At 37.1% G+C, this 26,402-nt stretch overlaps 2 protein-coding genes across 5 annotated transcripts; both read left to right on the forward strand.

The window, feature by feature from the left end:
- Positions 1-390: 390 nt before the first annotated feature.
- Positions 391-1,713, forward strand: LOC117326575. The gene has a single exon (XM_033883334.1). It carries the CDS (start codon positions 391-393, stop codon positions 1,711-1,713), a length of 1,323 nt encoding a protein of 440 aa, XP_033739225.1.
- Positions 1,714-8,429: 6,716 nt separating this feature from the next.
- LOC117326232 (dentin sialophosphoprotein-like) lies at positions 8,430-26,299 on the forward strand. Of its 4 annotated transcripts, XM_033882897.1 has the most exons (9): positions 8,430-9,336; positions 10,046-10,241; positions 11,007-11,040; positions 12,325-12,441; positions 12,583-12,639; positions 23,585-23,707; positions 23,849-23,905; positions 24,552-24,674; positions 26,200-26,299. In XM_033882897.1, exons 2-9 carry the CDS (start codon positions 10,125-10,127, stop codon positions 26,283-26,285), a joined length of 714 nt encoding a protein of 237 aa, XP_033738788.1. In that variant the 5' UTR covers positions 8,430-9,336; positions 10,046-10,124; the 3' UTR covers positions 26,286-26,299. The 4 variants fall into 4 exon arrangements, 3 of the variants coding, with proteins under 3 accessions (XP_033738788.1, XP_033738786.1, XP_033738787.1); XM_033882895.1 differs by lacking the exon at positions 8,430-9,336 and having other exon boundaries at positions 9,360-10,241; XM_033882896.1 differs by lacking the exons at positions 8,430-9,336; positions 23,585-23,707 and adding an exon at positions 13,067-13,177 and having other exon boundaries at positions 9,364-10,241.
- The last annotated feature ends 103 nt before the right edge of the window (positions 26,300-26,402 follow it).

Genomic DNA, 26,402 nt, shown 5'->3' on the forward strand with positions numbered 1-26,402 from the left:
TCACAGCAACAATATAACGGCTCACCACAAGGAGCGAACTCTAAGGACACGGACAAATATGGACGTCCAAAAATCAAAATAGATGGAGTTGAAGTTTGCAATAACTTTAATGATGGGAAATGCCACTATGATACAGGATGTCATTTCAAACACATCTGCCACACATGTAAAGCTACCAGCCATGGAGCGAAGTCGTGCCGTAAGAACTTAAATGCAAGATCCCGCAGTGACGAGGCCCAATGACTACCCCATCAACCAGTGGAGAAAGACAACTCCAGCAAAGCCACAACACCCATAAATATAGACAGATTGAGAAAGGAACTTGTTGAACATCCGGATCGCGAATTTGTCAATTATTTATGTGACGGACTGACATATGGTTTCGACACAATGATAACAAATATAGAACTGACAACCAAAGTATGTAAAAACCTGAGGTCAGCTATAAATGATGATATAACTGTGGACAAACTCGTAGAGAGCGAAGTAAGCAAAGGATTTCTGTGTGGACCATACAAACAACTGCCTTTTCACTCTTGTAGAGTCAGTCCCATCGGTGTCTCCTATGGAAAGTATTCAGGGAAACCAAGGCTCATAGTAGACCTTTCGTCACCACATCAGGATGAACAACACCCTAGTGTCAACGACTTAATTAGCAAAGAAGAATGTTCCTTATCATATGTCCGTATTGATGACGCAATCAATCTTATCCAACAACTCGGTAATGATACTACAATGTGCAAAACAGATATATCGGACGCATTTAAGTTAATGCCTATACATCCATCACAGTGGCACTTGTACTGTATAGGTTGGAAGGGCAGCTTCTACTATTATACTAAGCTAGCTTTTGGGTGCCGGTCCAGCCCCAAGATTTTTGACAATCTTTCAACAGCCATATGCTGGATTGCTAGAAACAATTATGGCATTGACCATATTTTACATCTATTGGATGATTTTATCACATTTGAAGAACCAGGAAAATGTGGTGACAGAAATATGTCTATGTTGTATGTCATCTTCAATGGCCTAAATATACCGATGGCTCTACATAAGACTTGCGGACCAAACACAGTGATAGAATACCTAGGTATCATTCTGGACTCTCATAAAATGGAAGCTAGACTGCCGATAGACAAACTTCAGCGAGATACAGAGATAATCCGATCATTTCAAAACCGTCAGTCGTGTACAAAGAGAGAACTTCTTCAACTATTAGGTCATTTAAATTTTGCCAGTAAAGTTATTATCCCAGGACGCAGTTTCGTATCACACATCATTAAGTTATCGACTACTGTGAAAGCCCTACACCACCATGTCAAACTGAATAGCGAATGTAGGGAGGACATTAGAATGTGGTTAACTTTTCTGCAATACTGGAACGGAGTAGGCATTTTTTATGATCTACAGATAACTACAACAGAGGACATCAAGTTGTACACAGATGCGTCTGGAACCAGAGGGTTCGGGGGCTACCTACAGGGACAGTGGTTCTCTCAGGCATGGCCACCAAATATACAGGATTATGTCCATAGCACGGACGAGATATCCATAGCTTTCAAGGAGTTGTACCCCATAGTCGTGGCAGCCATGATATGGGGACACGGATGGAAAGGCTTGCGAATCATGTTTATGTGTGATAATATCGCGACTGCAATGTTGCCATTTTACATAAAGGCCGCTCGAAATCGGCGCATATCATGCCACTCATGAGGCGTCTTACTATGTGCGCAGCTAGAAATAACTTTGTGGTTATGGCTACACATGTACCTGGCAAACTTAATTTGATAGCTGACTCTCTGTCTCGTTTACAGATGGCACGGTTCCGCACACTAGCCCCAGAAGCAGACTACATTCCATGCCAAGTGCCACATCCGAAGGACATCTTGTGGAACTCCGAAGAACTGTAGACGGCTTGTGGGAGAATGCTATAGCCCCAAGTACAAGGCAAACATACAGCACAGGTTTCAAAACCTTTCTTCAATTCCTCCTGATGTCAGGTATTATGGCTTGTGTGAACTACAGTGACATGTCTGTCACAGAGGATATGTTGATCTATTTTGTGGCCCACTGCCACAATAGCAACCTCTCTTACGCAACCATCAAGCTATACCTATGTGGAATTAGATTTATGTGCTTACAGAAAGACATACCTTACCCTAGTAATGCTAATCTAGCCCGTATGCAGGCCGTCCTTGGAGGGGTGAAACGTGGGCGCGTGAAAACAGTTAAACCAAGATATCCAATTACATTTAACATTCTAAGAAATATATGTGGTTATTTGCGTAAGAACTCGAACTCCTTTTGTGACCTCATGTTAGAAACTGCTTGTACAATAGCCTTTTTTGGGTTTTTGAGATGTGGCGAGTTTACGGTGAAATCAAATTTTGACTCTAACGACAATCTTTGTGTAGAGGACATGACAATCGCTAACGACTATGTACTTCTATATTTGAAAAAGTCGAAAACGGATCCTTTCAGAGAAGGAATCATGTTGAAGCTCTTTAAAACGAACAAATTTGTATGCCCGCATTGTGTATGTAGCAAGTATATGGAAAGTCGCCAACGGCAGACGCCCTCCCCAAAAGACCCATTATTTGTGACAGTCGGCGGACAACCCTTGACTAGAACAGTTTTCATTACTAAACTGCGGCATGTACTGGAATGCTTAAATATAAACTCTGACTTATACAATGGGCACTCCTTTCGAATAGGAGCGGCTACATCTGCAGCAGCAGTGCATATCGAGGACCATCTTATCAAAGTGCTGGGTAGGTGGTCCTCGGACGCTTATTGCAGGTACATACGAACACCACAATCCACGATCAGGGACGCTCAAATTGCACTGACAGCTACGTATCCATAGAACCGTGTTTTGGCCGACACAACATTAAGTTTTACAAACATTATAGTGGACGAATACAGGCTACACTTAGATTCCTACTATATTGTGTATTTGCGTGTAGGACTATTTGATGGTGCAGTACAAATGTATATACAAATATATTTTATAATCTTAACATTATTATAGCATTTTTGGGGTACTCAGCTAAATCATTTACATGACATATCCGAGTTATGGCCTTGTTTTCATTCGGATACTAAGAGGGATGGCTATTCCTCATAAAAAACTTTCCCAAAAATACTCATATATTATTTATAATTTGATATTAGAGGCATTTTATAAGCTATATGCATATGTGTCATAGCTACCCTGCCTACATCTGGTCTAGAGCCCAATGTGCCGGCCAGTCTGAGTAGAAGGGGTAGGGACTAATTATATAATGATAATTTCAGGCTAAGGTGTTGTTCCTCCTCTGGATTAGGTTTGCAATACTATAAACGTAGTAATCTGTCACAACAAGTTTGTACAGCTACGGATCATATATTTGCATTTGGACGTAATATTGTAGTAATCTGTAGCATGGGAAACCTGCACAGCTACAATGTAATCTGTCAACCATATTGCAGTACTGTGGTAATCTGTCGCCGCCAGTCCGCACAGCCACAGTATAGTCTGCTATACAATTGGTAGTAATCTGTGAAACTTTGTTTGCACAGCTACACAATTTTACTGCCTAAACCAAGAGAGGGAATAGTACCATTAAAAGTGTTAGGCTGAGTCTACCCCATATATGCCAAACATGTTTTTGTTTTTATGTAGTATGATGATTATAGATAGATAACTGGATGTATGTATGGAGTGTAATAGTATTATGTGTATTAGATTTATTAGCCCACCATCATCAGATGGTGGGCTATTCAAATCGCCCTGCGTCCGTGGTCCGTCGTCCGTCCGTCCGTCCGTCCGTCCCTCCGTCCGTCCGTCCCTCCGTCCGTCCGTCCCTCCGTCCGTCCGTAAACAATTCTTGTTATCGCTAATCCTCAGAAAGTACTGAAGGGATCTTTCTTAAATTTCATATGTGGGTTCCCCTTGGTGCCTAGTTATGCATATTGCATTTTGAGACCAATCGGAAAACAACATGGCCGACAGGCAGCCATCTTGGATTTTGACAATTGAAGTTTGTTATCGCTATTTCTGAGAAAGTACTGAAGGGATCTTTCTCAAATTTCATATGTAGGTTCCCCTTGGTACCTAGTTATGCATATTGCATTTCGAGACCAATCGGAAAACAACATGGCCGACAGGCAGCCATCTTGGATTTTGATAATTGAAGTTTGTTATCGCTATTTCTGAGAAAGTACTGAAGGGATCTTTCTCAAATTTTATCTGTAGGCTCCCCTTGGTGCCTAGTTATGCATATTGCATTTCGAGACCAATCGGAAAACAACATGGCCGACAGGCAGCCATCTTGGATTTTGATAATTGAAGTTTGTTATCGCTATTTCTGAGAAAGTACTGAAGGGATCTTTCTCAAATTTCATATGTAGGTTCCCCTTGGTGCCTAGTTATGCATATTGCATTTTGAGACCAATCGGAAAACAACATGGCCGACAGGCAGCCATCTTGGATTTTGATAATTGAAGTTTGTTATCGCTATTTCTCAGAAAGTACTGAAGGGATCTTTCTCAAATTTCACCTTTAGATTCCCCTTGGTGCCTTGTTATGCATATTGCATTTTGAGACCAATCGGAAAACAACATGGCCGACAGACAGCCATCTTGGATTTTGATAATTGAAGTTTGTTATCGATATTTCTGAGAAAGTACTGAAGGGATCTTTCTCAAATTTCATATGTAGGTTTCCCTTGGTGCCTAGTTATGCATATTGCATTTTGAGACCTATCGGAAAACAACATGGCCGACAGACAGCCATCTTGGATTTTGACAATTGAAGTTTGTTATCGCTATTTCTCAGAAAGTACTGAAGGGATCTTTCTCAAATTTCACATATAGGTCCCCCTTGGTGCCTAGTTATGCATATTGCATTTTGAGACCTATCGGAAAACAACATGGCCGACAGGCAGCCATCTTAGATTTTGACAATTGAAACTTATTATCGCTATTTCTAAGAAAGTGCTGAAGGGATCTTTCTCAAATTTCATATGTAGGTTCCCCTCGGTGCCTAGTTATGCATATTGCATTTTGAGACCAATCGGAAAACAACATGGCCGACAGGCAGCCATCTTGGATTTTGACAATTGAAGTTTGTTATCGCTATTTTTCAGAAATTGCTGAAGGGATCTTTCTGAAATTTCATTTGTAGGTTGCCCTCTGTGCCTAGTTATGCATATTGGATTTTGAGACCAGTCAGAAAACAACCTGCCCAACAGGCAGCCATCTTGTATTTTGATAATTGAAGTTTGTTATCGCTATTTTACAGAAGGTACTGAAGGGATCTTTCTCAAATTTCATATGTAGGTCCCCCTTGGTCCCCGGTGTTGCATTTTGGGACCAATCTGAAAACAACAGACAGCCATTATCACTTAATCTTAAATTTCATATATAGGTTCCCCTTGTTTGAAAAGTACTAGAGGGCTGTTTCTGAATTTACACAGATTAGTAAGACTTAGAGGAAGGGAAAAGTAGAGAAAAGATCAATCTGACATGGAACCTATAAAGATCATTCAATGGTGGGCGCCAAGATCCCTCTGGGATCTCTTGTATGTGATGATATGAATATGATTAAATGTTGTACATAAACTATCTTCTCGTCATTTGTTCAATTTAAAATATAAAATAAATGCTTCTGTATCTTGATTAACCTCTAGTGAATGTATATATCACATTTTATTATGTATTGGATGCTTATTATACAAATATAATAGCACGTGAAGCCGCAGATTTCGTTATCATGATTCTATTTTATATGGTTATTTTTATGATTATTTCTTAGTTCAAAAATTGTAAAATAATTGTGTCATTTTAAAATAAATTTTCTCAAAAAACTAACAGGATATGTCATCAATTTTACTGCATAGCCATGATTTTTTACGGAAACTTTCTATGGTCAGTTTTTGAAATATGTGACATTTTCTTACCCCACCCCCCTAAATACTTCACTCCAATTTTGGTACATCTCTCTATTCTATGACGTCATATACTGGAAACATCAGTACACAGGGATTATTTTGGTTTATCAAATTGATGGGCCATTAAATTTAGCTGATTTTCAAGAAAACTAATATCATGTGTGGGTCATTACATAAGAAAATTTAAAGATTTTTCCTAATCATGTGGGCCATTCAGTAGATTTGATGGCCAATGGCCCCATATGGCCCCCTCCAAAATGAACCCCGAGTACATAATTTAAATGTTTCAGTATATATTACTAAATGCACACATTACCAAAATATAGGGTACAGTTGTTGCGGCAGTAGTGGATCACTTTGGATACAATCGCTGCACACGATTTTACGTGTTGTTTTTTGACAGGTATTGTATATCTCCAGAAAGCAAATCTATTTACCTTTCTTGTGATACCAAAAGATCTGAATAGAATTGAACATACGAAATGAAACAAGCAAAACAAGACCTACCGAATTGTCGGCTATAGCGGATCAGTACGTCTATAACTGATCACGTCCCCTTGCGGGACCCTGGTGACGAGTCAAATTTGCTGGGATGTCTCAAAACGCAATTTTCGGATGCCAATAGACCCCGTCTAATATTAAATCGAAGCTTTTGTTCTGAATATACTAAAAACTAGGTGCATAACAACTCAAAAAGGTGGTTCTTTACAACTAACAACTTTAACGTCATTTCCCAGGATTTAGCGTTATTCAACTTTATGTCGACGACGTCAACGATGTTAACCTTAGATATATTCTTTGGGGAATACCATTTTAGAACTGTAGTAGATCTATCTTTACGATATCGGTAATGTGTATTCCATCTCAACAAGTCAAAATTGTAAGCAGGAAACACTGATTGTATCTTTTATCCAAATTAAATACATGGAAATTGAGTGTCATCCGTGGAAAAAATACCGAGCCGTACGTGACGGATAGTCTAGTCGTTAGACTGTTCTATTATCAATTTTCTTATGTTTTCCTGTTTAACTCTGCGAATGAAAACAAAGTGATATAATAATTACAAATCGGCATAGAGTTTCTTTCACATTTTAGAATAGAAATTAAAATTTAGTTCTCATGAAACTAAGAATTTTATAGGCCTGGTTTTTTTTATACTCGAACATGTTTATGGTTTGAAATAACCTGAAACATGTTTAAGCTATTAAACATATACATGTTCAAGGGTTTTAAAAAACGCATTGGTTGAACAAAATGGTGTTAAAACAACAACTTAACTAGCTACAATATTTGCATAAATTTCTGTAGCTAATATCAAGAGATATTGCATGTTTAAGATTTTTAAAAATTAGCAATGAAATCATTAAGTAAGAATATTTTAAAGAGCATTTAGTGACTTCACATTTCTGGCAACATGCTTATATTTATATATTTTTGGAAAATTAAGTAGCGGAAAAGTATGTAAAAAATATCAGGTGAATGAGCTAACAATTGTCTAGTCTACTAGTGTATGGAATTTCAAGAAAATACATTTAAAAACGAAGTCATAAAAATGTATTGAAAATTTTTCAAAATGCACGAAATATAAAGTAAAAATATGACGTGACCGCATACTTTTGGCACATTACTGTAACTGTTACAATAGTTTTTCTTCGTTTAAACTTTAAAAGTTTAACACGACTCCCTAAACAATTATTGCACTGACTGAAACAATTTTGAGACGACCCCTGGATCAGCTGCGTCACAGCTCTACGTCACCTCAGACTGACTTGGTTCAGTGTGACAGTGACAGCTAATGGGGCATGGCGATTGATGGTACTTTATTAGTTTTGGTCTACATAGAGTCTAGTGTAATTAGCTTGGATGAACACCACTTGGAATTTCTTATTCAGCATGCAATATTGGACCGCTAACACAGTAATCGGCGAGTGATCACATTGCAAATGACTATATCCGTGAGAGCGTCTGCTCTGTCAGCAGAACGACATGATGAAGCTGATACAATTAGTACCTATACCAAGTTATGCATCTGATTTTGTGCAAGTGAATGAATAATTAATTCAACGACCATTTTGGATTGTAATTGACAGACTGGACGATTCAAGGTAGGCTACGGTAGACTCTTCTCATTCGAAAGTGGCCTATGTTTACAAGCTATTTTTAATGTCAACACATGGCATCAACTAGGGGCGACATGAGGGGAAATTAGTAGGCAGTAAAATTATTACTTGATCAATTGTACTGCTCCTCTTCTTAAGTTGTTTATCTGATAATGGTGACCATTCAAAATTCGAAATAGCGAAAGCACGTGTACGAGTAGTATGCGAATACATACGCGTGCGCAAATAAAACAGTGATCCGCTATAGCCGATAAATAACTCTTTGAGCAATGCATGATTACGGTTGTAAAAACAATCCAAGATTACAAAATAATGAATTGTTATCAAATAAAACACCATAAGTCATCATTCAATTGCATTTTTATGTGTTTGACAGTGTGTTGTATCTTAGAAAACATTTCCCAATCGAATGTCCGTTATCCAAGATGGCGGCCACATCTTGTTTAGCGGATTGAGGAATTAACAAATTCTTGAATTCTGTACGTAATTTGCTCCTGTATATCAAGTTTTTGTTGTAGACACTAAAACATGATTTATTAACAAATGTGTACAACAAACACCCTCCTGGGAGTCGTACTTTTTTCATAAACAGCTTTAGTTTTTGGAGTGATCCGCGACTGCCGTAACAACTGTATTGGGTGTTATGAAAAAAAGCCAACAACATCATTCAAATATAATTCAGTTATTTAATGAATAAACTTAAAATAACATCAATAATTGAGATTACTTTAAAATGCGCCCCCCTTTTAGATCTTCGGGAAGTCTTACCCCCATGGCCAACAGCAAACAGACCTCTATCCTTCCGGGAAGAATCCATGTTGTCGTCTGCGTCTGACAGCTGCATCATTCGGATGACAGCTGTATGTTATTGTCTATGTTATAAATACGCTTGACATCGAAGCGAATTTAAGCGTTTAGATGACCCCACAAAAGAAATAATCTAGAGGAGTTCCGAATGTAAAGAGTTATCGTTCCTGATTCTCGGATACTAGCTACAACGTCCTTAAATAAAAGTTACACATTGATTAATTAATTAATTTTATTTGTATTGCTTCTTGTTCTGATTATAGGTAGGAGATGATAATAGCAACTTTAGTTGTGATATAAAACAAAGTAACTTATTAAAACTTTTTTTTATTTCTTTTTTTTTTTCTGATGAAATTGAAATCCTGATTTTTGTGACAGTTATACGATTCTTTATTAGCATTGTCCAATTAAAGATGGCGACCTTACAAACACTAGTAATGGCAGCTACGATTAAGAAAGGCATTAATTGCTTTCATGTGAGTAATTCTTGTTTGCAGATATGTGACAATGTCACCAGTGCTGGTTCTTGAAGCGATGTATCCTAGTTGTAATCACAAAATTAACTGACCGTGTCAAATGAAGCCACCTAAGCACACTTGTAATGTTCCTGAATTCCATCAAGAAAATTTTTATGGTTCTCGCTAGGATTTGAAAGTTTTATGAACTTATTTTAAACACTCCGCTAGCTATAAGCAATTGGCCTGGATCGCTGTCAGCTGTAGAGTAAAATTGTTTTTGTTGGAGGAAACAAGATTACCATGAGAAACCTGGATTTTTTTTCATTCCATATATATATATCAAGTTTATCACCTAAATTATGTACATAATGGATTTCACTGAAATGTATACATGAAGATGTCAATTATTAATTATAAAATGGAAAGCTTGCTTGCTGTCAATAAGCAGTCATTTTTTTTGTCATATATAATATTGTATGTGGACAACAAACCACACATCTGATGTAAACAAATATGGCCTCGCTCCTAAATGCATTATCTGCAGTTGAAAAGGGTTTAACATCTTTAGTTACAAAACAAAAATGGGCAAAATAAATCACTAGAATTGTGCTTGGGACACATGTAAAGCAGATGGGACCTGTTCACGCAAGCTGCTGTGCTATCTAGATGATACTTGTTTTTTTAGTTCAATGCTATTGATAAGATGTTTACATTTATTTACATACAGCATAGATGCAACCAACACAACTGGAAGGGCTGGCAATTTGGTGAATGATGGCATTTTAAAGAGACACTTTAACTGCAAGATGAAAAAGATTGTTTTAAATGGAGAAGTACATTTGGCTCTATTTGCAACAAGGCAAATTTCCCCTGGCGACAAATTATTATATGATTATGGGGAAGATAGTTTGTGGTGGAGAAAGGTAAGTCTACAGAATGGGTAAATATCTGCTCTTATGTCTTAAAATGAATAGATAAAGTTATCAGTAATTAAACTGTATCCATTTTATAAATATGCTATTTCAATCACATAATCACATATATTTTCATCCGTTCAAAGGGCTTGAAATATCGCATGAACTCCCTACCACAATCTATGTCATAGGTCGAAATTTGAGGAAAATATGTTGACAATGTGTATTCCTGTTTAATTATTTTGTTGTTGTTGCTGAAATCTATAGTACTTGGTGCACTTTGTAATGTTCAGCAGTAAAAATGATTTTAACTGATTACATATCTGTCAATGTTGTAAGAAATATAAGTAGCAATTCTGAAATCAAAAATTATGTTGATAAAGCCAAATTAAAAGAAAATAAAAGTTGGTTTGGTGAACCCCCTCAGCCCAGAAAAAATACACCAACACAAAAACATTTTAGAGTGAAAAATGCGAGAGAGAAAAACTTTATCTTTAAAAAAAAAAAATTCAACAATTTGAAAGTTCTGGATATTTATGTGTGGCAATTGCTTTGCAAAATTGAAATAAGTCTCTCAAATCCAAATAAGATTTGTATGTGTTTCTTTTGTTGAAGAACACAAAATAAATCATGATTTCTCAACAGTTTATACTTTGGTTTATTTTCATATCAAAGGTTGAAAATCTGTTTTCACAACTGAATGAAAAAAATTCAGCCCTACCTACCCATTTTAAGGATGGCCTAATTAGTGAATATGCATATTGTCTCTTTCAGTCTTGTGAGAATGATGTCAACTTGGAGACTTCTGGTGAGGGACTTTCATGCATTCTCATTCATGCACTGAATATCTAAGTAGCCTTTGACTATTTATTAGCCCATCATCATCAGATAGTGGGCTATTCAATTTGCCTTGCAGCCGTGGTCCATCCGTCCTTCCGTAAACAATTCTTGTTATCACTATTTCTCATAAAGACCTTGAGAGATCTTTCTCAATGTTCACATGTATGCTCCCCTTGGTCCCTAATTATGCTTATTGCATTGTGGGACCAATCGGGGAGAAAACATGGCTGACAGGCAGCCATCTTTGATTTTGACAGTTGAAATTTGTTATCACTATTTCTCAGAAAGTACTGAAAGGATCTTTCTTAAATTGTATATGTAGGTTCCCCTTGGTTCCTAGTTGTGCATATTGCATTTTGGGACAAATTGAGAAAAAAAACATGGCAGACAGGCAGCCATCTTGGACTTTGACAATTGGAAGTTTGTTATAGCTATTTCTCAGAAATTACTGACAGATTCTTTCTCAATTTTCATATTATGCAAGTTTTTCTTGATCCCTAGTTGTGCATAATGCATTTCAAATTTGGGACCAATTGAAAAACAACATGGTCGACAGACAGCCATCTTGCAGTTTTGCAATTGAAGTTCATTATCACTATTTCTCAGAAATTACTGAAGGGATCTGTCTCAAATTTCATATGTAGGTTCTTCTTGGTCCCAAGTTGTTGATGTATTGCATTTTAGATCAATTTGAAAACAGCATGGCCGACATACATGCAGCAATCTTGGATTTTGACAATTAAAGTTTGCTATTATTAGCTCTCAAATTTCATATGTACATGTAGGTTTCCCTTGTCCCTAGTTATACATATTCCTGTATAGGACCAACCTTACAACCTGAGAATAGCAATCAATCTTTGCCCTATTGCCCATAGTTGTAAGTGCCCTTTTGATTTTGAGGCTGATCAGAAAAAACAAAATGGCAATATATATATAGATGGCCATTGTGTATTCATAATGAAAGTAACTTATAATGTAATCACTATTTCTGAATAAATTCATATTTGAATCACTGGTATTAACACAATTAAAATTTAATATTTGCAGAAGATAAATTATTTCATACCTGCACATGTACTTTATCCAAAAGGAATTTGATCCAAATATCTTGATACAAATCTAGTAAAACATGGAGGTAACAATAATGATGAAAACCAGGCAAATTTGGGAATTTGTTAGTGGCACATACTGTTCACCTGTTAACGCTTTTGTAACATGTAATGTTGTAGAATCTTGATTATATTTTTAACAGATTCTGATGTGCCAACCAAAACTGAAAGCATGGACAGAATGCCATCTGATACATGTAATGATTCTGATGTATCAACAGTGTATGATGAGTTGGAAACACAAGGAAACGATATTGATGGTAATGTTGTTGATAATAATCTAAAATTTGGATACTTTAATAATTCAATGGTAAAGACAGAACCCTAAATGATGTAATTTGAAACTGAAACCAATGAGTTTACTTCCTAAAGTAATTATGATATTAATTAATTATGTCCAGGTTGCAGAAGATTGCCTGATGCAGATTTACCAGCAAATTCCAGTGACAAAACCAAAGGTATGGCATTATTTTGTATTTCCGAAATTGTTGAATTAAATGAATTGAAATTGTTGGAAGTTGAGTCTCACAAGATTGTAAAAAGGAAACAGGAGTGAAGAAAAACTTGCAAAAGAAACTGAGAATTATGCAGTAGAGCCAATAAACAAACAAAACTGAAACATACCGCTGTTGCATCCTGCATCAGTGATACCAAAAGTTTGACTTATTGAAGCTTATAGGAGGTGACTGAGAAAAACCAGATTGGTGGAAATAAGATAACATGTCAAAGCTAGATCGGGAGATTCATTATTCACTCCAAAATTCACAAAAGATTCACAATTCATAGTTTTCAATATTGAAAAAATTCATATCAATTTCAACTGCATGTTAATCATTTTTTCATAACAATTTATTCTTTAGAATCTTGATTATATTTTTTTAACAGATTCTGATGTGCCAACCAAAACTGAAAGCATGGACAGAACACAATCTGATAATTATTCTGATGGATCAGAAGATTGTGATGAGATGGAAACACAAGGAAACGACACTGATGGTAAAGCTATTGTTGATCAGAATCTAAAATTTGGATACTCAGTTAATTCAAAATTAAAGGCAGTGTCCTTTTTTGTCCTGTGTATCTAGCTAACACCATTTAACCTTACAGAATTGTACATAAATAGTGAACCATAAGTAAAAAGTTTCATTTAAAAAAGTATACAGATACACATGAATACCATTAAGTTGAATTTGACTTAATGTACACAATCTTAAGAATAAAATCTCATGAATATTTGCATCAAACTGATCTAAAATGAACTGTACAAAATAAATCAATATTACGAAATTTAATGTGTTCACCACTAGTTTGTGAAGGATCAGAGCATGCATTAACAGTCATTCACTCGGATTCTGATTGACAATGTAGACAAAGGTTATTTATGACAATTTCATACTAAGTTGTGATGTTTTGAATATGTGTCGGTCGTCCATTTGAGCGTTAACAAAACATTATATCTACACTTGCAAAGTTTTGTTTTCCGTCTGGACTGTGAGTTTTCCGGACTATCGGCGTCCGGATTATCTTGGGTCCACTGTAGTTCTTTTACATATAAACCTCCAGATACAAATATAGTAAACATGGCGTAACTAGCTTTTGCCATTTAAATCTTATAAGCAATGCACATGTATATAGTTTTACAAAATTGAATGAATGCGATATTGTTTTCAGTAATCCTGCTTCCAGCTTGAAGTGAGGAAGAGGATGAGTATGTAGACGAAGAAATAGATCAAGACTCGGATTATACTGCAGAAAGCAGCGATGTGTCTAGCTCTGGTAAGGCTATGGAGAAGTAAATGTTGTCGCAACAAAAAGATTAATATAACAATTTTAGCCCACCATCATCAGATGGTGGGCTATTCAAATCGCCCTGCGTCCGTGGTCCGTGGTCCGTCCGTCCGTGCGTAAACAATTATTGTTATCGCTAATCCTCAGAGAGTACTGAAGGGATCTTTCCCAAATTTCATATGTGGGTTCCCCTTGGTGCCTAGTTATGCATATTGCATTTTGAGACCAATCGGAAAACAAAATGGCCGACAGGTAGCCATCTTGGATTTTGACAATTGAAGTTTGTTATCGCTATTTCTGAGAAAGTACTGAAGGGATCTTTCTCAAATTTCATATGTAGGCTTCCCTTGGTGCCTAGTTATGCATATTGCAATTTGAGACCAATCTGAAAACAACATGGCCGACAGGCAGCCATCTTGGATTTTGACAATTGAAGTTTGTTATCGCTATTTCTGAGAAAGTACTGAAGGGATCTTTCTCAAATTTCATATGTAGGCTTCCCTTGGTGCCTAGTTATGCATATTGCATTTTGAGACCAATCGGAAAACAAAATGGTCGACAGGCAGCCATCTTGGATTTTGATAATTGAAGTTTGTTATCGCTATTTCTGAGAAAGTACTGAAGGGATCTTTCTCAAATTTCATATGTAGATTCCCCTTGGTGCCTAGTTATGCATATTGCATTTTGAGACCAATCGGAAAACAACATGGCCGACAGGCAGCCATCTTGGATTTTGATAATTGAAGTTTGTTATCGCTATTTCTGAGAAAGTACTGAAGGGATCTTTCTCAAATTTCATATGTAGATTCCCCTTGGTGCCTAGTTATGCATATTGCATTTTGAGACCAATCAGAAAACAACATGGCCGACAGGCAGCCATCTTGGATTTTGATAATTGAAGTTTGTTATCGCTATTTCTGAGAAAGTACTGAAGGGATCTTTCTCAAATTTCATATGTAGGCTCCCCTTGGTGCCTAGTTATGCATATTGCATTTTGAGACCAATCGGATAACAACATGGCCGACAGGCAGCCATCTTGGATTTTGATAATTGAAGTTTGTTATCGCTATTTCTGAGAAAGTACTGAAGGGATCTTTCTCAAATTTCATATGTAGATTCCCCTTGGTGCCTAGTTATGCATATTGCATTTTGAGACCAATCAGGAAAACAACATGGCCGACAGGCAGCCATCTTGGATTTTGATAATTGAAGTTTGTTATCGCTATTTCTGAGAAAGTACTGAAGGGATCTTTCTCAAATTTCATATGTAGGCTCCCCTTGGTGCCTAGTTATGCATATTGCATTTTGAGACCAATCGGAAGACAACATGGCCGACAGGCAGCCATCTTGGATTTTGATAATTGAAGTTTGTTATCGCTATTTCTGAGAAAGTACTGAAGGGATCTTTCTCAAATTTCATATGTAGGTTCCCCTTGGTGCCTAGTTATGCATATTGCATTTTGAGACCTATCGGAAAACAACATGGCCGACAGGCAGCCATCTGGATTTTGACAATTGAAGTTTGTTATCGCTATTTCTCAGAAATTACTGAAGGGATCTTTCTCAAATTTCATATATAGGTTCCCCTTGGTGCCTAGTTATGCATATTACATTTTGAGACCAATCGGAAAACAACATGGCCGACAGGCAGCCATCTTGGATTTTGACAATTCAAGTTTGTTGTCGCTATTTATCAGAAATTGCTGAAGGGATCTTTCTGAAATTTCATTTGTGGATTGCCCTCTGTGCCTAGTTATGCATATTGGATTTTGAGACCAGTCAGAAAACAACCTGCCCGACAGGCAGCCATCTTGTATTTTGACAATTGAAGTTTGTTATCGCTATTTTACAGAAGGTACTGAAGGGATCTTTCTCGAATTTCATATGTAGGCTCCCCTTGGTCCCTGGTGTTGCATTTTCGGACCAATCCGAAAACAACAGACAGCCATTATCGCTAAATCTTAAATTGTTTGCAAAGTACTAGAGGGCTGTTTCTGAATTTACACAGATTAGTAAGACTTAGAGGAAGGGAAAAGTAGAGAAAAGATCAATCTGACATGGAACCTATAAAGATCATTCAATGGTGGGCGCCAAGATCCCTCTGGGATCTCTTGTTTCTTTATTATCCATTGTTATTTAGTTTAATAATTACATAAGTATGTCAGTTATAGATGTTTCACACAACATGATTGAATTGGCCAATTCTAATTCTAATTGCCATGCAGGGTTCACTTTGGTGCACAATATTACGACATTCTCATTATATTTCTTATAGTTTTCATAGATGTGTGCACTAAAACAAGGAAAGCATTGTGTATATGTCAGTTTGTATGGTAACCAAGATATAGTGGTACATGTATATATCACTGCTAACAAATACTGATCATAGCTCCAAGAGTTTCCCTGCTGATGTACATTACAAATCCTAAATTTAGATATAAATACAAATGAAGATATAGATCATAATGACTACAACACATGCTCATACATGCATATCAAATACTTTAAACAATGAAAATAATGTGTGTTACATTTGTTGTTGCAGCAACATACAATACATTGTATATATACAGTAAAACCTCGTTATATCGCCACCTTCTGTTCTCTGCGATTTTGGCGATATAACGAGTTTGGCAGTATATCGGGTTTGCCGCTCAAACCCAAGTTTGCTGTCCAAACACTATGAATAGTGCTTCCCTAACAACTGTAGACTTTGAAAATCAAAAATAATTAATTCATATCAAAATATTGCATCAAATTTTACATATACATGTACAGTATAACTCCTTTATAACGCCACCCGTTATAGTGCCAAACTCACTTATCGCCACACATTTAGAAAAAACAGATTTCTCTCCACGTTAATACACCCGTTTTAGCGCCAAACGCGCTTATCGCCATCCGCCACACATTTTTCAAAACAAATGTTCAATTTCCCCTTACCGCACCCCAGATAGGTCCGCCAGGTAATTTCACTCGGCTAAAAATAGAATTGTGTTTACAGCCGATCAGCAGTTAAAATCATGTGTTATCGAGTGAGACGTTGTTCACACCCTGCACACTCATTTACCTTTAAATGTAATCACTGTGGTCAGTCTATTGTCCATGCATTTCATAACTCATTTTTACCATGGCTTCTCTCAAGAGAAAACGTACTGCGTTAGATATTGACAAAAAATCTCAAATAATCAAATATGCCGAGTCTCATCCAACGGCTACGCAACAAAGTATTTCCAATCATTTTTCCACCATATGGGATATTACCGTGAAACGACGAACTGTCGGTGATATTTTAAACGATAAAGCCAAAATATTGAATTCTGAAAGTGATTTAGGATCGCCAGCTCGTAAGCGTCATCGTTCTGCTCATCATGTTGATTTGGAATCGGCACTGTATGTGTGGTTTGCTAACGCCCGAGCACAAAACATTCCAATATCGGACGATATTTTAAAAACAAAAGCACAGAAATTTGGAGATGAACTTGGAATTCAAAATTTCCATTATTCTAACGGCTGGCTTAACCGGTTCAAAACACGACATAAAATTTCATCTCAGGTTATTTCAGGAGAAAGTATCCCAACTGCCCTCATTGATGAAGGCAGGAAAAAAGCTGCAGATGTTATAAAAAATTACGAACCCAAGGATGCATGTGTTTAATATTGACGTGTAGCGGGACTGGACTGGGTCGATCATCGGTGACCAGGTAGCTCAATTGGTAGAGCATCCGGCTAGTGTTCGGAGGTCCCGGGTTCGAACCCCGGTCTGGCCGCTACATTTTCTCCTCTCCTGTTACAAAATTGGCGCCCAACTAAAATACCCACGGTGGTGGTATAAGGGTCTCGTGTGTCTTCGAGGGTGAAGACTTGAAAAAAAGGAGGGAGGTGTGTGGCGGGACTGGACTGGGTCGATCATCGGTGACCAGGTAGCTCAATTGGTAGAGCATCCAGCTAGTGTTCGGAGGTCCCGGGTTCGAACCCCGGTCTGGCCGCTACATTTTCTCCTCTCCTGTTACAGACGAAACGGGTCTATTTTACCGATTACTTCCAGACATCTGATTGTGCGAAAGGCATTAAAAAAATAAAAGATCGTATTACTGTGGCACTATGTTGTAACTCTGATGGAAGTGAAAAAATAAAACCGATGGTGATCGGGAAATCGAACAACCCACGGTGTTTTAAAAATTTTAATGTGAACTTGTATGTAAACTACACATCCAACAAAAACGCCTGGATGACATCGGCCCTCTTTCACGATTGGTTGGTGAATTTCAACAAATCTATGAAGCGTCAACGTAGAAATGTGCTGTTGATAATGGATAATGCCCCAAGCCACATTATTCCCAAACTTTCTAATGTGAAAATCGACTTTTTACCCCCAACGACTACCAGCCATTTACAGCCCCTGGACTCCGGTATAATCCAGAGTTTTAAAAAACATTATCGGAAACAACAATTGACACACCTTGTCGACTGCATAGACAGAAAGGAAGCACCAGTTTTACTATTAAACACTGCCATCAGATTTGTAAAAAATGCCTGGGACTACGTGACCCCTCAGACAATCATTAATTGTTGGTATCACAGCGGTTTAGTCACGCGCAACGATGAAGCAAGTGAACGTCAATCACTTGAGGTCCCGGATGTAGAACTTGGGAATTTATTAAACACCGTGCAAGATGACCTGGACTTAGATCCAGAATTACGTCTTACAGTAAGACAATTTGTGGACATGGACAAACATTTACAACCAACAGAGGTCATTCCTGAAAATGAAATCGTGAAATCGGTAACTGAAACTAATGACAGTGAGTGACTCGGACGACGAACGACAGGAAACACAAATGACCCCGCCCCCAACATTCACGGAAGCAAAGCGTGCTATAGACTGTAATCAAATTTTTAGAATACCAAACGAGTACTGTATCAAGTGACATAGACAAATGTGTATCTATCCAAAACAAAATAAATAATATTTCACAGTGTTCTGCAAAACAGAAAACAATGTACGACTTTTTGAACATGTAAAATATTTACAGTGACATGATCGTTGTTATTGTCGACGTCGGACTCCTAGCCTTGAATAATTTTGACTGATTTTACTGATGTGTTTGATGCAATCAATCTATTTCTACATATATTTAAAATGTCAAATTGTATGATAATAAAAACATATTTTGTATATATTTTGCGAATTTTTAACATCATTTCTACAATATAAAAGGTACACGTTGATCCAACACTGCCTTCTTAAAACATGTCGGACCTATCTCATTATTGGATCAAATTCGTTATTTCGCCAAACTCGATATAACGCCAAAATCTCCCAGAACAAAATGTGGCATTATAACGGGGGTTTACTGTATATGCTTTGATAAATATATATTAATTTCAATTATTTCCCCGAGAATGTCATCGTAATTTGCGTCACATGATCTAGTAATTGTAACATGCTTTTCACCGTTACCTCATTTAACTGTGTGCATGTTCTACCGGTGCCGAAAAATGATCAATTGTCGTCTGTTTTGCTTTCAACTGACAAACTGACAAAACAAACTGTTGAAGAGATAAACATTTCTCATTTTCTTATTCAGCTGTAGAATGCTTGTGTTCTAGAAATTTGACAACGTTTCATCAATAACTCGCGCGAGAAATGTTTTTAGATCTTTGTCCAGGGTTTCCTGTTATTGTTAATGTTGCGTCATCACGTGGTACGATAGCTCTGTGTATCCGACATCTTACTGTTGTCTCTGGAGTAATAGAGTCCCATAATATTTTAACAAAGCGTGGAGCGGTATCACAAAAGTGCGTTTTATTCATCATAACTTACGAAAATTATCTAAAGAAATACCACAAAGCACTATAGCGATGGTTCATCGACTTCGTGTGTGTATACGTGCTCACGGTGTGTACAGCTATTTACCTGTCAGTTGGCAGTCAGTCACGTAACAATAACATATAAACATATCCTTCTGGACTCAATTTGGCGGTATTAACGAGGTCAATATGATATTATTTTACTGTTTGTTCTGGAATATGATGGCGGAATCCGGCGGTAAAACGGGTGCATTAACGTGGTAGGAAATCCATTCTGAATGAATTCATGGCAATAAGCGAGTTTGGCGGTATAACGGGTGGCAATATAACGGGGTTTTACTGTATATAGTTATGCAATTTCATCAGCATGCTGCTTAGGAAAATTTTCAAATCTGACCCGAAAATATATGACCCAATCAGCTGTGTTCACTGAGGCCAAGGGTGCAACAACTGACCTCCTTGACAATAATTTTAGCATTTGTAATTCTATGAATGAACCAGTACCTTAGTGGAGAACATTGTAACAACATACGAGAGTTATCATAGGAGGGTCCAAATAAGAAAAATTTGAATTTAATGAAGAATTTACAGACCATTGGATTCAATTGCTTGTGAAAATATTAAGTAATTATTGACAGAAAATGTGTATGTTAAGTCATCATAACCATCCTTGAAAGGCTTTTTGTTTTTGTCTGCAACATAGTCATGAAGCAAGACTTATAATATTGTTGATTCAAAAAGTGCAATGTTACAACCAAACTTGGTATGTATAGATTGCATATAGCGGACAAATCAGTTTATAGACATATTGGAATGAATTATATAAGATATTAGATGTATTTTCATATCACGTTTCAGAAAGAGTGATATTTGTGGGTAAAAATGACATCCGGTGAATTTAGGAGATAAGCGCTTTTGTACAATCGTATGATATTGATAAATAGTCCCCAACTGGGAACATCATGGAGCAATAGAATTTGTGTTGTGTCCTTCCACCCATCTGTACATGAGCTTGTCCCGCTCTTTCTCCTACACTACACTAAATGAATCAGGTGTAAAGATTAGGTCACTGACCACATTTTGACCTTTGCCCTACATCAAAGAAAATATCTCCTACACTTGAATGTCATGCTTGTGGCTTGGGTTCACCTATAGATAAGGTGATGTGTTATATGTCAAAAGTAGGTCAATCGTTCTGACCTTTTTCACCTTTGACCTACAACAAATAACAAATTGTTTGTTTTGCAGTGCATATACAGGGTATAGTTCCCATACTATCCTGTGAAGAGTTTTGTTGATTTTAGAAAATATATTGAAATTTTAGCAAATTTTCAAGTTATATCCTTACTAAAAAGCCAGTGCAGGAAGGTGAGAACAGTTTTGTGTCTTGTTATTAGTCCCCCACCGGAATCCGGGGGGGACTATAGGTTTGCGTTGTGTCCGTCCGTCTGTCCGTCTGTCCGTCCGTCCGTCTGTCCGTCCGTCCGTCTGTCCGTCCGTCTGTCCGTCCGTCCTTCCGCACACTATTTGTCCGGGCTCTATCTCCCATACTATAAGACACTGGAACTTCATACTTAGTGTGTGGGTTCCCTGTGGGAAGGCGGTGTGTCGCATACAAAAACCGGGTCACTGTGACCTATATTTTGACCTCTGACCTACATTAAAGAAAAAGCTTGTCCGGGCTCTATCTCCTACACTATAAAGCACTAGAACTTAATACTTAGTAGTATTGTTCTCTGTGGGAAGGCAGTGTGTCGCGTACAAAAACCAGGTCAATGTGACCTATATTTTGCTGTTTTTTGACCTCTGACCTACATTAAAGTAAAAGTTTGTCCGGGCTCTATCTCCTACACTATAAAGGACTAGAACTTAATACTTGGTAGTATAGTTCCTTGTGGGAAGGCGGTGTGTCGCGTACCAAAACCGGGTCACTGTGACCTTTATTTTGCTATATTTTGACCTCTGACCTACATTAAAGTAAAAGTTTGTCGGGCTCTATCTCCTACACTATAAAGGACTAGAACTTAATACTTGGTAGTATGGTTCCTTGTGGGAAGGCGGTGTGTCGCGTACAAAAACCGGGTCACTGTGACCTATATTTTGACCTCTGACCTACATTAAAGAAAAAGCTTGTCCGGGCTCTATCTCCTACACTATAAAGCACTAGAACTTAATACTTGGTAGTATGGTTCCCCGTGGGAAGGCGGTGTGTCGCATACAAAAACCGGGTCACTGTGACCTATATTTTGACCTCTGACCTACATTAAAGAAAAAGCTTGTCCGGGCTCTATCTCCTACACTATAAAGCACTAGAACTTAATACTTAGTAGTATTGTTCTCTGTGGGAAGGCAGTGTGTCGCGTACAAAAACCAGGTCAATGTGACCTATATTTTGCTGTTTTTTGACCTCTGACCTACATTAAAGTAAAAGTTTGTCCGGGCTCTATCTCCTACACTATAAAGGACTGGAACTTAATACTTGGTAGTATGGTTCCTTGTGGGAAGGCGGTGTGTCGCGTACCAAAACCGGGTCACTGTGACCTTTATTTTGCTATATTTTGACCTCTGACCTACATTAAAGTAAAAGTTTGTCCGGGCTCTATCTCCTACACTATAAAGGACTAGAACTTAATACTTGGTAGTATGGTTCCTTGTGGGAAGGCGGTGTGTCGCGTACAAAAACCGGGTCACTGTGACCTATATTTTGACCTCTGACCTACATTAAAGAAAAAGCTTGTCCGGGCTCTATCTCCTACACTATAAAGCACTAGAACTTAATACTTGGTAGTATGGTTCCCCGTGGGAAGGCGGTGTGTCGCGTACCTAAACCGGGTCACTGTGACCTATATTTTGACCTCTGACCTACATTAAAGAAAGAAAAATTTGTCCAGGTTCTATCTCCTACACTATTAAGGATTAGAACTTTATACTTGGTAGTATAGTTCCCTGTGGGAAGGCGGTGTGTCGCGTACCAAAACTGTGTCATCTACTCTGCAATTCCCATCCAAACCATATTGGAAATCAACATACCACAAATAGAAGCAGTTGGAATCATCACTGGCAATTTGCTGCTTGGATGCATATATATACCTCCTAACACATCTTATAACCATTTAAATTCAGCTATATTACAGTTATTCAAGCTATGCACAACACAAGCAAAGTTACATAAGTGTACAAACATTCTTGTTGGAGATTTCAACATGGACTTCGCAAAGATGGACAGCCTTCAAAAATCTTGTAAACTTCACCAACTACTGACCACGCCTACCCATTGCCTTGGAGGAATTCTTGACTTGGTCTTCTCATCCAAATTATTCCCAGTGACAAACAAACCTGTGTTCTTCTCAGATCACCATTTAATCAATATACAGTACTGTTGAATTCAATGTAAGCATAACAAACAACATCTTGTTATTATTATTACAATTTCATGTCTATTGCAGTAAAACCTGTCTATAAAGGATACCCAATAGAAAAACTAAAGGTGTCCTTCATAGACTTGTGTCCTTTATATAGAGATCATTTATAGAGTATACCTACAGTGTACATGTATTTAGTGAGAATGGGATGGTTCCTGTATAGAAGCGGGTCTCTGTAAACTACATCTTCACCTTTCAATACATTGAAGAAAATACATGACCTTATTGCATCTCGAGATTCACACTCATTGCTATTGGATCTCGAGATAACAACCCGGTGGGGGACTGTAATTCGTTGAATTATCTTGTTTGTCTTGTATTGCTCAAATGTGAATATCATGTTTTAGCATATTGATTTTTTTGTTTTGTTTTTTAACAGATTCTGATTCTGACGTGCAAAGCAAAACTGAAAGCATGGACAGAATGCCGTCTGATACATGTAATGATTCTGATGTATCAACAGTGTATGATGAGTTGGAAACACAAGGAAACGATATTGATGGTAATGTTGTTGATAATAATCTAAAGTTTGGATACTTTAATAATTCAATGGTAAAGACAGAACCCTAAATGATGTAATTTGAAACTGAAACCAATGAGTTTACTTCCTAAAGTAATTATGATATTAATTAATTATGTACAGGTTGCAGAAGATTGCCTGATGCAGATTTACCAGCAAATTCCAGTGACAAAACCAAAGGTATGGCATTATTTTGTATTTCCGAAATTGTTGAATTAAATGAATTGAAATTGTTGGAAGTTGAGTCTCACAAGATTGTAAAAAGGAAACAGGAGTGAAGAAAAACTTGCAAAAGAAACTGAGAATTATGCAGTAGAGCCAATAAACAAACAAAACTGAAACATGTCAAAGCTAGATTGGGAGTAGCCCAAGTTTTCTCTGGCCCTGACACCATGTCTATTGTAGGGTAATTAAGTCGCCCGCGACCTACATAGTTACCAGGTAGCAATATGGCGTAGAGTGAAGTATACAATTTTGGTCAGTGTAAAGCGAAGGTCTATACAGACAGAATAAACACCTAGATGGGACTAAATTAGTGTTCTGAGCAAAATAAATATCTCATTTATTCATGTATAAGGTAGGTGTTATGTCACATCCAATTTTATTTTATTTACACCAAATATTTAGCGACACCAAACGTGTCGGAAAATTCCACATTTTTATATAGTAGTGCACTCTGGCCCTACACCAGACATGGTGTCAGGGCCAGAGAAAACTCTGGCTAGATCGGGAGATTCACTATTCACTCCAAAATTCACAAAAAATTCACCACAATTCATAATTTTCAATATTTGATTTTTTTTCTTTTCTTTTCTTTTTTTTTCAGATTCTGACTCTGACGTGCAAAGCAAAACTGAAAGCATGGACAGAATGCCGTCTGATACATGTAATAATTCTGATGTATCAACAGTGTATGATGAGTTGGAAACACAAGGAAACGACACTGATGGTAATGTTAAAAATCTAAAATTTGGATACTAAAGTAACTTGAATTTTTTTTTTGTCCTGTGTATCTACATAATACACCATTTAAATTTAAAAATTCTTATAGAATTGTAAATAAAGATTTATTTATGTTCCATCTGTTCATGTTATCAAATTATAAGAGGGAAGAAAAAAAGGTAAAAATAGAGAGAAGATAAGTCTGACATGGAATCTATAAAGATCATTCAATGGTGGGTGCCAAGATCCCTCTGGAATGTCTTGTATGTAGAGGTTCATGCTACACTTTTACCATTTGTGTGATATTTTATAAGAATATTGTGGACATTATATCATGTGTTGTGATTAAAGCTTTTAGCTCACCATCTTCTGATGACTGTCTGGGATATTGAGTTTTTACTATTTAACAAAAATTCTTAGATTTTGCTTAGACATCTTAGAAAATTATTCCAGTACTCCAGGAAAAATGAGATTCTATGTATAGATTGTGCTGGAAAAAATGCAACTTATTATAAGGTAGTGTTTAAATTAGATCACGACTAATTTAATGGTGGTCCCAGGTAAACAAACCTGGAGTTGTCCTGTAAATATTTTACTGGAATAGCCCTAACTAAATTTTGTAGGAGGAAAAAAGACATGAATCAGTGAATTTTACTCAATATATTTAAAGATCTAAGATCTGTATTAAGTTTTTCATTCATTATATTCAGACTTGAATACTACACCTGTTTCAGTCACAGATTCTCAAACAAGTACTGGTAACGAAATCATAGGTATGAATATGTTGACAATGTTTATGTCCGATGTTATCACTATTACCTGAATCACTTTATTATTACGATATACATGATGACAAAATGCTCCCTATTTGTAATAAAGGCCCCCATATCAGAGATACGGTGCCCTAGCTATAGCAATCACTCTGTCAGCCTGTCAACAAATTTTATTCCTGACTATAACTTTTATGTTTATTGATCGTTTTTCATGAAACTTGGTAAAGAAAATTGCACTCTGGTCAAAAGTCAAAGTCATCAGGTTCAAAGGTCAAGGTCAAATTTTGTATATATTCACTATTGGAAACAAATTGCTATGACACCATGAAGTAATAATGTTGCTTGGATTTTAACAAGAAATCAACATATCAAAGGTCAAGTTCATTAGGTCAATGGTCAAGATGAACATCTAGTTGTGACACTTTGAAGGAATTTGTTGGTCAGGATTAAATAAAGAGTCAACTTACCTATGGACAAGGTCAAATTCTGTATCTTTTTAGTGATGATCATTTTGTTATGATATTATGAAGCAAAGTTAGTCAGAAGTAAGGAAGAATTCCACTGATCATGAGCATGGTACAAATTGGGAGATTGATAACGTGTGAATGGCCTTGATTTCCTTGCAACTGGAAAAATATGAGATGTAAGTCAGAGGTAAAATGGTGCCCGTTAAAAGTTTGTTGCCTAGTTGAACCATGTTGTTATAGAGTAATTTAAAGTTTGAAATAAATGCTAACAGCTTTCAATCTTAATTTTCAGTCACACCGGTTTCCCATGGAATGAATGGACAGAGAGTTTATGACAAAAGGCAAGCTTGTTACTATTGTGGACAGCTATTTGCTTAAATTTCTGAACACTTGGAAAATAAGCACAAGGATCAAATGGAGGTGGCCAGGATTATTGCTATGAAAAAGGGAAGCAAAGAGAGGACATTGGCATGGAAAAAAATTAGGAACATGGGT

This window comes from Pecten maximus, chromosome 4 (genome assembly GCF_902652985.1).
Source record: "Pecten maximus chromosome 4, xPecMax1.1, whole genome shotgun sequence".
Lineage (NCBI taxonomy): Eukaryota > Metazoa > Mollusca > Bivalvia > Pectinida > Pectinidae > Pecten > Pecten maximus.